Source organism: Gymnoscopelus microlampas (genome assembly GCF_963454915.1).
Source record: "Gymnoscopelus microlampas genome assembly, chromosome: 7".
In the NCBI taxonomy this organism is placed as follows: Eukaryota; Metazoa; Chordata; class Actinopteri; order Myctophiformes; family Myctophidae; genus Gymnoscopelus; species Gymnoscopelus microlampas.
This window is the reverse complement of record NC_139944.1, coordinates 24,985,487-24,997,948: the sequence shown is the minus strand read 5'-3', so window position 1 is coordinate 24,997,948 and position 12,462 is coordinate 24,985,487. Positions and strand designations below refer to the sequence as shown.

Here is a 12,462-nt window from a genome sequence, read left to right as displayed (position 1 = left end):
TTGCGACGCATTTTCATCTTGTAGATCTGCTATTTTTTAGACACTGTAGGATACCGTAATATCCTCTATCTATCTATCTATCTACGGTATCTATCTATCTATATATATATATATATTTTTTTTTTTCAATAATTTGAATCCTGAAAAGTAACCGTTTTGGACACCCAACAGCAACGATCTGCATTAAGCCACGGACCCCCCTTATCCGTTCCATGCATTTTAACACATTGGGTGCCCGAATTTTATAATAACAGATTACGTTCGGTGCCATAAATCTCACCGCTGCGCTGTGCTGTTTAAAGCTGTAGACTCCACGACGAGCAATCCATGAAAAACAATGCATGTGTGAAGGGTGCGCGATGGTCCTGGCTAAAGCCTGGAACAACAACATGTCTCATGCGAGTCTTTTGTTTTTTTGGCACTCCACGGGTGTATTTGCAAAACCGGATATTTACGGTTTTGGCACACAATGTGTTAAGATCGTCCTAATTGAAATGTGCAAAATTCCAAGCTTGTTCAGGCAGATACACACTGTTTTCCCCTGGGGGATTGTTAATATATATATATATGTATATACTGTATCGACCTGCTCTTAAATGTATCGACCTGCTCTTAAATGCTTGTCTTCTGTGTGCTGAGCAGGGAGTAATACAGTATGTACACCGCAGAGCCTTGATCGCCAAGATCAAATAATATTCACACTCGTACTTACATTTTATAAATGAATGTTTTCAATCTATTTGTGAGTTATCTGACTGAAATACATTTAAAATAATATTCATTTATGATTGTCAATGCATGCTATAACTATTAATATCCTCTGCATTCAAAATATTGAGCCGTGGGTTTTATGTCTGCCGTCTAGATTACTATAATATAATTAGAAACATCAAAATGGAACACTTTATAATGGCCTTGTTCCAGTATATTGACCTGTTTTAGTTTGTAAAATCTAAACAATATTACATTGCAATTTCAACAGATTATTTTACAGGCAATTTACTACAAACAGCTCATAGGGAAGGTTTTCAATCTAATCTCTTTCCCTCTTTATTTTCTGTACCTCTCATCTTTCTGTATATTCCCCCCCATCCCTCTGCATTCTTTTCAGCAACTGGACCTTCACGGCTGCCCCAAGACCATAGTCTTCATCATTCATTCTTTCCTGTCTGCGAAGGTGAAACGACTAGGCCTGCTTGCATGATAAAGGCCAACTGGTATGAACACCAACAATGGGGAGTATTTAATGATGCACACACAGCTCCGAAGACCCGCAAACATGGAAGTAGAGAGCTGAGGAGAAGAGGCCGACAAATTGCCTTTTATGTTTTTTTTTGGGGCTCCTAGGGGTCCTTCACCTTTTTGGTCAGACACGCCAGAATCAGGGTGATTCCGATGGTTCTGAATGATGGTTCTGATGGACACATTAGTTAGTTTTCGAGGTTTACAAACATCAGAGGTCACATAAATCGATTTTGACATCCGTCAACAACCGTGGCAGGTTTTGACACACTTGATGATGATGACCAACTGTAAAAAATAATTATGATAGCTTGCATATACTGTTACAAAGCTCGAACCCCCCCACAGATATACTGCGTTTTGTCTCATGAATCTCGACGTTCGAGAGCATATCCTTGTGTTCTGTCTGTCTTTCCTTTTCCGCAGTGGTTCTCAACCAGTGGTCCGAGGACCACCAGTGGGCCTTGAGGGGGTTCCAGGTGGTCCCCAGCTAAATGATGGAGAGTTGGTAACCAAATGGACCCTTATAGATCTTTAACTCTTGAGAGCGTAAAATTAAACCAAATGGACCCTTACGGGTCCATTTGGTTTCATTTTACACTCTCAAGAGTTAAATTATTGTTAAATATCTGCATAACTTAATTAAAGAATTGTTATTTTGATCGACGTTTGCCTGTTATCTCTCCTATGGTACCATCATCAATACAACATGGAATTGTGGACAAAATCTTATCCAATAGGGGTGTCACGATTCACTTACCTCACGATTCGATTCAAAATCGATTCCTAGGGTGCCGATTCGATTAAAATTGCGATTCTGCGATTAATTGATATTCGATTCGATTCTGCGATTCATTGCGATTTTCTAGGGTGCCGATTCGATTAAAATTGCGATTCTGCGATTTATTGCGATTTTCTAGGGTGCCGATTCGATTAAAATTGCGATTCTGCGATTAATTGATATTCGATTCTGCGATTTATTGCGATTTTATTAAAAAAAAAAAAAAAATTCAAAAAAAAAAAAAAAAATTAAAAAAAAAAAAAAAATTTAAAAAATCGATTTTAATATTTTGAATCGATTTTTAAAATCGTGGCATTAAGAATCGCGATTTATTCATGAATCGATTTTTTTTGACAGGCCTATTATCCAACGATAACAAAATATTCTAAGCTTTGGGTCTGAGAGTCTAAATCTCATCAAACGGTGGTCCGTGGCAGAATAATAATAAATAATGGACCTTGATATGAAAAGGGTTGAAAACCACTGCTTTGCCGTGTTGGCTGAACAAAACCGTCTCCTTCATGATGAGTAGTGGTTTGATCGTTGGCCTCATTGGGAAAATAGAAGACGCCACCGTGGTGATGATCACTCAATAATCAACATTGAATGTATTGAACGATGTAGATTAAACGGTATTTTCTTCTCTACATTGTTCAATGAGAATGGTGTGAAGAGTACTTCATTTACAAAAATGCTAAATGTGTTGTTATTTTTTTAAGGGAAAAGGACTGAAGGGTCATCATTTCGTTTAAGCCTAAATAATCTAATTTTGTCAACGACAAAATCACCCGTCACCTTTTGTATGAGGGGGTGTACTTTGTTTTTCAAGGGGTGTCACATTTGGGATTGAAACTACTGTAGTATTACTACTAAACTACTGTAGTATTGCTACTAAACTACTGTAGATACTGTAGTACCTGTTTATATAGAGGATCCTGACCTTTAACCTGCATTTTGATTTATTTTTCTTAGAAAGGAATCACATCGTATAGCCTTTTTTATACATGCAGTTAGAGCGGATGTCCGAATGCTGATTCAAGGATTTTCTTGAGTTAAAATCCTTCTACTCTTTTCTTTTCTTTCTTTTCTTCTCTCTCGCTCTCTCTCTCTGTCTTTCATCTCTCATCTCTCTTCCTCTCTCTGTGTGTGGACTACTACATAAAAGTTTTTTTTTCTATTATGATTTTTTGCTTAACTATTAATTTCAGAGAAATATAGATAAACAATGACAAGTTTCCTAACAACGGATTGATATCTAGCCTGAGTTCAAATGGCCTTTATGCTTACTTTGTACTTAGTTGCTTGGCGGGTGTGGCGTGCCGAACACAGCAGATCGGCTATTTACGGTGCGCGACACAGCCATGCAACTAAGTACAAACCAGGCTTAACTGTATACATACAGTGTGTGATGTCTCTGCATTGGCTGTTATTGTTGCCTTTTAAGCCCACATGATGCACATGTAAACCCATTCAATCCGGGAACGCATCTGTGTCATTTTAGATTTCTTTGGCTAATAAAAAAAATAGCAGATCTACAAGCTCAGTGCTGTGAGCTTGTAGATCTGCTATTTTTTAATAGCCAAAGAAATCTAAAATGACAGAGATGCGTTCCCGAATTGAATGGGTTAAGAGCTTTCATCATTGTGAGCAACCTATTGAGAAGAGATGAAAATTCTCAGCTAACACACTGATATTTAGATCACCGGTCCAGCTAAGCTACTTCTATTGCAGATGTTTAAGAAAGGTACTGCGTTTAAAGTTAACACCTACCTATTTCAGTACAAGATGTTTACTTTTGTATTTCACAATTACAGCACCAGATCGAGCTTAAGGTAAATGTGATGATGGTTCATTGTTTTTGATAGTTTGGCCAATGTTTGGACTGAAAGAAAAAGAAGTTGTTTACATCAGAAAATGATTATTTACCCCATAAATATGATTTATACTCATTCTTTTTTTTGCCTAAAGAACATCCGTAACTTGAGGCCTTCTCTCACCCTCTCTTTAAACAGACTATATTAATATATATTTCAAAACTAAAACTTGTTTGCTTTCAAGAAAAAAACAAAACAATGTATTGTATATTCTTATTTAAACAAAGGTGTGCCTTGCAGAGTTGTTTGTATATAAAAGTGTAATAAACTTTGATTGTTAACTTTTATACGTGCTATTGATTCTATCATGAATGTTTAGACCTGCATTTTGATTGTTGCATAATGTCATCAGTCCCTAACATACTGTAAGTGTGCTGGATGGAGGGGAAAGGATGAGTTTATCTACTGCTGAAAAACCAACACTGTATCACTCCCCAAAAGGCATATTGTGACTTTAGTGACCAAACGTCAACATGTGCCTTGAAGGCGGGGCAAATAAGGCACATGTTGACTTTTCGGGACTTCCGCATTACAGCAATGCGGAAGTCCAGTTCTCAACGTTTTTGACGGTCCGACAAAAAAACGGTTGGAGGCGCGCCGTCTCAAGCGGACTTGAGCCGAGCGAGCTTAGGCAAGCGAGTCGCCATGTCGAGCGTTGCAAAGTCCACTTTGAGCCGACTCGGCGCCGTCCGAGTTATGTCCCGAATCCCGATAGGCACAGAATCGTAAATCATTTATTCCCCAAAAGTCATATTGTGACCTTCACGTCACATGTTGACGTCTGGTCAGAATTGTCCCAAAAGGTCAAATATGCCTTTTGGGATTGAGAGAGCGTTGGAAAAACTGATCTTTCTGCTATGGTAGTTGAATAATTTCTATTTTAGTAGCATATGGAATGAGAGATCATTTTGTAGCGATGCAGTAGTCTGGTGTTTAGGAACCAGAGGTTCGGCAGCACTCAATTTGCCTGGAATCCAGACTGATTTGCGCCGTTCGGCTGACTGTTTTTTTATTCACTGTGCTTCGTTCTCAGTCTGGCCATAGTCCTATTTGACTCGTATTTCCAAACGTCACCAATTACGTAGGCAGGTCAGGAAGTCACTCGGGTTTTACATTGGAAGCCACTGGTCCCCATTTTTTGCCCAGTTTAGTCGTTATTATGGCAATTCATTCCCACAAATGTCTGTGTTGGCAGTTTGGCACTGCTGTTGTACCCTACTGGCTCACCTGCCAGCGAGGAGCCCCCACCGGGAGGACTTAGTGCGTCCATCCTACTCCTCCCATTCAACACTCCCCGCTGACACACAGCTTTACCCCTGCGCCACCCGAGCGCCCTAAATATGTAGTCTCTTATAATTCTTACATAAGGACCATTGACCTCAGGCAGTAATATCCCACTAATAACCACTTTAACCCTGGAATCTCTACTTCTATGACCATGTTCCCATTTGCCACATTTGTCAAAACTTGCACAAATCTGCAAGCTCACAACACGCACGTTGTTGTTGTTGTGAGCTTGTAGATCGTCCTGTGTTTGAATAGCTGAAGCGTAAAATAGGGCATAACAACATAAGTGGTTAAACAGACATCATCATCTTTGTGTAAATTGCTCGGTGCACTCCCCAAGTCCAATTCCACCGGCTTTAGTGTCATCGTATTTCACAATCTTCCAAACGAGTCGTTTCCCTGAGCCGCCGCTCCAGACAGCAGAACAAGCCTCCACAGCATCTTTATTTAACGCTACCAGTTGGTGGTCTGACAGTTTATTAAGTCCAGACAGATTTCTCTAGAACGGGGCAGAGAGCAGCGGAGATGATAATAATGAGATGCAGCATGCCAGCGGGTGGGCCCTGATGGGGAGTCAGTTAGTCCTGCTGCTAGTTCCATTGTGAAATAAGCGAGGCAAATAGCAAGCGCTTGTATACTTCCACTGCCATGAGTCAATGCTATCAGCGAGCCACAGATGCTGCTTGTTGATGTGAAAAAGTGTGTGTGTTTGTGCATGTTTGCAAATGTGTGGGTACATGCCTTCCTGTACATTTGTGTGTGTGTGTGTGTGTGTGTGTGTGTGTGTGTGTGTGTGTGTGTGTGTGTGTGTGTGTGTGTGTGTGTGTGTGTGTGTGTGTGTGTGTGTGTGTGTGTGTGTGTGTGTGTGTGTGCGTGCGTGCGTGCGCGCGCGTGTGTGCGTGTGCGTTGCTCTACAAATATGAATATGAGCAATAAGAACAAGCTTGTCTTGTGATGCAGCATATCAGACGGTCAATTCAAAACAAAACAAAACATAGCATCCACATTTGTTCATCTTTTTTCCTGTCTGTGTCTGTCTGTCTGTCTGTCTCTGTCTGTCTCCTCTCTCTCCCCATCTCTCTGCATTTCTCTGACTCCGTCTCTCTCCCCCAACCCCCCCCCCCCCCCCCCCCCCCCCCATGGCTCCTCTTGATGAGGGGTTACCGTGGAAACGGCAGGGAGCGTTCACATTGGCTGTGCGGTCGTTCCTCTCTAGTCTAGTCTGTGATCATCTTGGTGCTCAGATTGACAATCAGCCATTCACATCCAGTGAAGATGTCTGGAGCAAAGAGGACTGAATATGTTTTTGATTCGCCAAAATGGAAGGGCATTATACCAGGGATAATTAGGGCTGCAACCAGCCATAGGGACAAGGTCACTTGGCCAAATGCCAGGGCAGGAAGGCCATCAAGTAAAACAACATTTTAGTCCATTGAAATAATTAATTGAATTTAAGGGTTAAGGATGATTTTTGGATTGAATAAGTAGACTATCTGCAGTGAAATAAATAAATAAATAAGTAAATGGTATTTACAATCTGATCCATGCTCAGCCTGCATGCTCAGCCTGCACCAATCAAAGTCACTGGATTGGTTTAACCCAGGGGAGTTAAGAATTCAGAATCTCAACAAAAGACATTGACAAGAGACACTGGTGTCTACATGACAAGAAAGAGACACTGGTGTCTACATATTGACAAGAAAGAGACAGAGGAGAAAGTGGTACTGTACACTTGTTTTCATAGAACTCGTTGCTTATTTCGCTCGCAAAATTTGGCGCAAAATTTTGGCCCCAAACCCCATGTCACTCCAACCAAACCAACCAACCATCCAACCGATCAACTACCCAACCAACCAGCTAACCTCCAATCCCAGACCTGATTATTTCCCCAGCCTATTCTGTACTATTGATCAGTTTTACAGCCTATTTTCTGTACTATTGATCAGTCTTCTAGCCTATTCTGTACTATTGATCAGGCTTCAAGCCTATTCCTTCTGTAATACCTCAATAAAACAATCTCACATTGAGTTGTGGTCCACCTAGCCTTGTGTTAATTAACATTACTGTTATGTTAATTAACAAGGATAATTAACATTACAGTCCAATGATTACTGTAATTGTAACTGTAATGATTGCAGTGAGAGTGGAACTGGTGAACACAATGATAGTCCCGCCGGGATTTGCTGACATTGTGGGGAGGGAGCTTGCTATGAACATGGTGCTGCCGGCATGCTAGACAGTTCTGCCCTCTAGTAGACTAGGCCAGTGGTTCTCAACCTTTTCAGGCCGCGACCCCCCAAAATAATCCTATTTGAACTGGGGACTCCCCTAAATAATCCTATTTGAACTGGGGACCCCCACCCTGACAAGCACTTGGAATAGCAGGAATTGAGGCGTTACATTTGACTCGATAATTGTGAAAATATAAAATAAATACATCTACAAGCTGTGAGCTTGTAGATTGGCAATATCTGCCTCTTTCTTATATTATTTGACAATTTGGACAATGTTTGACCAGTTTTTATAGTATAGTTTGTTGATAACTTTGATGCAGTAATGGTCTTTTTTAATTTAATTCAATTTCTTTTAAAACAGTTCAAGGTATTAAAAATGTCATAAAAGTCCTTAAATTGTCACTTAACTGTAATCTGGGGACCCCCCCCCCCCAAAAAAAAATCATCCCAAAATCATCACAGGTTGAGAACCGCTGCTCTAGTATAGGCGAGCTTCTAATTGCATGTGTGTGTACCTGACCTGTTGAATTTGTTTGCAGTTGTAGTTTGGGCCTCATGGCTTGCTGTACCACCTCCTCTTTAACAGGACCAACATGTGAGTGTGTTTCTTGTTATCTTTTTATTCTTAAAATGTTTATATTGTACAATAGTAAACTGTGTCTGAGTTGATCTTAGTTGGATTATAGTGTTTAAGACCAGAAATAATGTTGCAGTATATTGAAATAAACTGAGGCAGTACCATCCATCCATGCAGTGTTTGCTAGCTTGCTTGTTAGCTTATGATATGATATGTAAGATTGTACAATTATGCAACAGATGTGTAATGTGTTTGGTCAGATTGCGTTCAGTTAGTACCTATTGGTGATTGCTTTAATTAGCACATACTTCTGAAGATGATGTTTTCAATTAGCAGTTATTTAATAATGTTGATTTATGTTGAGTTGAGTTAGGGCAAATAAGACACAAAATATTATTGTAACACTTATTAATTTCAAATGCAGTTTTACAGTAAAAAATGGTGTCAACGAAGTCTATGTGGTCTTCCCTCTTTTATTAGAGCTGTTAACCTGGTAACCATCTGTCAAGTCATCCTTGTTAATATAAGCTATTCTCTGAACTGTCAAAGGTCACTGTTTTCTGTTCTGTCTCTTGGTATCTTTGCATAAGGATAAACTCCAGTGTGTTCTCGTCTCAGCCATGGATTCTACCACACCATCTGCAGCAACCGTCCGTGTCTTGCGGCTGAGTTCCGTCAATGTCTGACATGGTGAGTTCATTCTGCCATGAGGTTTGCTCGTCGTCGTGGTGACAGCTGAGCACGACTGACTGCCCTCAACCAGGGCAAAAAAATGCTGCATATGCGATAAAATATTACATCATTGAAAATAGAATAATAGACACGTTTTGACGTTTTCAGAAGAGAGAAAAAAAATAATATTTTCAGAAAAGTGCTGTGTTACGGGCAATAATTGTGCATAATTAACGATTTAAAGTCTTGCTACCAATGCTATGGAATGCAATAACCCACACTGTGTGAGCCATGCATTGAACATTAGACTCATGCAAAATGTGTGTCAGTCTTGTGTCATTTAATGACACACTGTTACAAACCACTAGATTACCTGACATGATTTGACCTGTGACCGTGATAGATTAGTGTTCCAACATGTGATAGATGTGCTAATATACACATTATCATGCATGGTGAAACTGTGAAAACATATCCAATGTTATTATTGGATATCATTTCACACTTTCATCATAATAATGTATATAGACTGCAGCTAGGCTACGATTTCAACCTACTGTAAATAGCACAAAATTATTGATTTGATTCACTTTAATTTAGGTGATATTAAAAAAAAATCTGTGATTTTAGGATCTGTATGCCTTGTATAGTGCAGTGGCTTTCAAAGTGGGCTAACGCAAAATGTCAGTTCTACCACGTGCAGCATGACAATATACAGTAGTTGTCAGTGTCATGGATGATATGTCAAAGACCTGTCATCACAAACGCTCTAGGATCAAAGCCAGCACTTTGACGAAACACTTTTTCACGTTGTACCCAGAATCCTATGAGGTTGAGAATTTACTGTACTTGACATCAATACTTCCAATCCTTCTGTTGTGCAGAAGATTTGTCAGTGCCCCAGAAACGCATAGGCCCTTGGTTCAATGCCACTGTTTGGAACATGTTCACTCACTCTGTGAAGTTCTTGCTTCAGCCAATTCCTCGAGGGAAGATTGAAAAAAAAAGCTCACAATGTCAGCCTTGAGTTTTGAGTCAAATACTAGTCGGCAACTATTCTTGTTTATATAGCCTTGAGTCTTAGTCAAATATGAGCATCTTTTGAAGAGCACTTCAAGATCACTGTAAAAGGGTGTGAGAGTTCTGTAGTGCAGTGGTGAGGTCAATAGACTTCCATTTCTCCCAACATTTTTATTTTGAATATTGTGGGTGAAGATTCTATTAACTACAGAGCATGTTTTGAAAGTTAGTGCAAGAGTTGAACTCCTTCAGTTGAACCTTCACCACTGCACCAATGTGTTTTGTAATATGTCCATTGTCTTACATGCTCTTCAGTGAATGATTTAGAGCCAGGAACAAACTTGGAAAAAACGTCTTAGTCCCAACCTGTGCCAACCTGTGCTACAAGAGGTATGTATATTAACACCATCACTCACTCACTCACTCACTCTCTCACTAAACCATGTAAGCTCTATATACTTCTTCATATGACCAATAGCGAAAATTCAAGCTCTGTGTGAGCTTGAGCTCTCGTTGCGAGCTTGTAGATCTACTATTTTCTATCAAAAGCAGAGGCATGGATTTCCCAGCATGTTGTGTTGTCCTGCCAGCACTAACATGACAAGAACAATGAATACAGAGTTGATCTGGGACTAAAATGAAACATGGAACTTTCCTCATTGTTTTTTTTCTTTGGGCGACCTCCACACATCACCACTTCCAGTTTATGTAATATCTCCGAAGGGGGCATTGTGGGGCTCAGCTCAGGGCCAAGTACAGACCCCTGGGGTACCACGGGCAACGAAGGCTAGTGTTTAAGTGGTTAACCATTTAAAACAGTGCTGTTTCTTCTGAACAGAGGTCTTTTATTATGTCCTTTTGTTTGGCTAATGACTTCCAAACCAATCAACCTCATTCCAGCAACAGCGGACGGCTCAGCCAACTTTAAGGGATGCAGCAGGCACCAGCCCAGCACATCCATTTGGCTTCCATCTCCATCCCGTCTCCATTACCCTGTTCCTTTCTTTTGTCTTGTGAGGATCATTTTACAACATCCCCTGTTTGCATGGGCCAATATCCATCCTGTCAAATGAAAAATCCATTCATCACCTTAACCCTTGTCGTACACATCATCATCATCCTCATAATGTCATACTGTAGGTGTCATCGGTGCTGGGGAAGGATCTGTAGACCAGCGATTCCCAAACTTTTTTACAAGTGGCTCCCCAAATAATTGGCACAAGATTTTAATAATATAACATTAATATTACAAACTTTATTATTTAAAACGTTAAAGGATGACTTCGCCCATTTTCAACCTATCTTCATATAATTGGTCCTCACTAATGCTCATGATAAAATGGGTTTATTTTTTCTAGTTGGTCTGTGTCTCATAGGAGGGCTGTAGACACTTCAGAAACCCGCCTACCAGTGACATCATCGTTAGGCAGAGAAACAAGATTTCTCCTTTTTTATTTCGTTTTTTATTAACGTGAGAACAATGGCTTCCATTATAGCATACTAACTTTCCAGGAATAAAAGCCTGCGGTTTCTATTAGCTTGGATTCCCCAGCGATGATGTCACTGGTAGGCGGGTTTCTGAACTGTGCACAGCCCTCCCCTGAGACACAGACTGAGTAGACAGAAATTGTACCATATTATGATGAGCATTAGTGAGGACCAATATGAACATGAAGATGGATTGAAAATGGGTGAAGTTGTCCTTTAAAACATTTTTTTTTTTGATACAGATAAATAGGAACTTAAAATATACATTTAGTTATATAGTTCTATTGATCCAGGCCGGAATAAGAGCGATTCATTTATCATTGAAACATGCTCTAAATATGCTCACACATGGCAGCCGAATGCATGCTGTACAAAGCCCTTAGTAAAAGGCCTGTTCCTGCTGTGTGTATCATGAAAGACAGATGGCAGTAGAGCACAGAGGGTGGTGTAAACACCCAGGCCTGTTGTTCTCTGATGCTCTGATAGAAACAGTAGGGGTCTCTGTTCCTCCATACAGCACGCAGCACAAAGAGGGGATTGGTCTGTCATGGAGATAGAAAGAGGGAGAGGGGTGTGTGTGTGTGTGTGTGTGTGTGTGTGTGTGTGTGTGTGTGTGTGTGTGTGTGTGTGTGTGTGTGTGTGTGTGTGTGTGTGTGTGTGTGTGTGTGTGTGTGTGTGTGTGTGTGTGTGTGTGTGTGTGTGTGTTGCTATACTTGCGAGGAGGGCCAAGTGTCCCCACAAGTACAGTAGAATTGGGGAAATAGACATTGTGAGCAGTGTTGCCATGTCCGCTTATTATGAGTGACTTTGGGCTTGTTTTTCTGTAAAGTTGCTTGAAAATATAGGTAGTTGCGATTTTTTGGCCTTGATTCTAAAGTGTAGTTGCTTATTTTGGGCTTGCTTCCTAATGCTGTTTAAGCCAGTGGTTCTCAACCATTTTCATATCTAGGACCCCCAAATTAATATGTAATTGTCCATGGACCCCCATCTGAAAATATTTTGTGCCAGGGACCCCCGTACCAGATTTGTGTTTCATAAATAGTTCACATTTGTCACTTTTTTCGAAAGATTTTGTGAAAATAGCAGATCTACAAGCTCACAACGCGTCACATTGCGACGTGTTGTGAGCTTGTAGATTGGCTATTTTCAAATAGCCGATGTGTATATACTGTAAGTTTAAAGTGCTCCTGTGGCCTAGTCGCTTCTTTTTGGCTTGTTTTCATAGACCTGGTTGCTTATTTCTCTCGCAAAATCTGGCAACGCTGATTGTGAGGACCATTTTCCTCA

The 12,462-nt window shown here is 40.3% G+C and overlaps 1 protein-coding gene and 1 long non-coding RNA gene across 3 annotated transcripts in view; one reads left to right on the top strand and one right to left on the bottom strand.

Annotated features, from left to right (window-relative positions):
• Nucleotides 1–4,184, top strand: part of snta1 (syntrophin, alpha 1) — a 71,720-nt gene extending 67,536 nt beyond the window's left edge. The window contains exons 8-9 of one of the 2 annotated variants that reach the window (XR_014601222.1): nt 1,112–1,681; nt 1,712–4,184. Coding sequence is in view for 1 of the 2 variants with exons in the window: in XM_084063518.1 (XP_083919644.1) it covers nt 1,112–1,204 (93 nt within the window). In the remaining variant the exon portion in view is untranslated. Of the gene's footprint in view, nt 1–1,111 lie in introns of both variants that reach the window. The other variant, XM_084063518.1, reaches the window with a different exon arrangement.
• The window catches only part of LOC311049721, a 468,691-nt gene that overhangs the window by 185,747 nt on the left and 270,482 nt on the right, over nt 1–12,462 (bottom strand). The window lies entirely within an intron of this gene.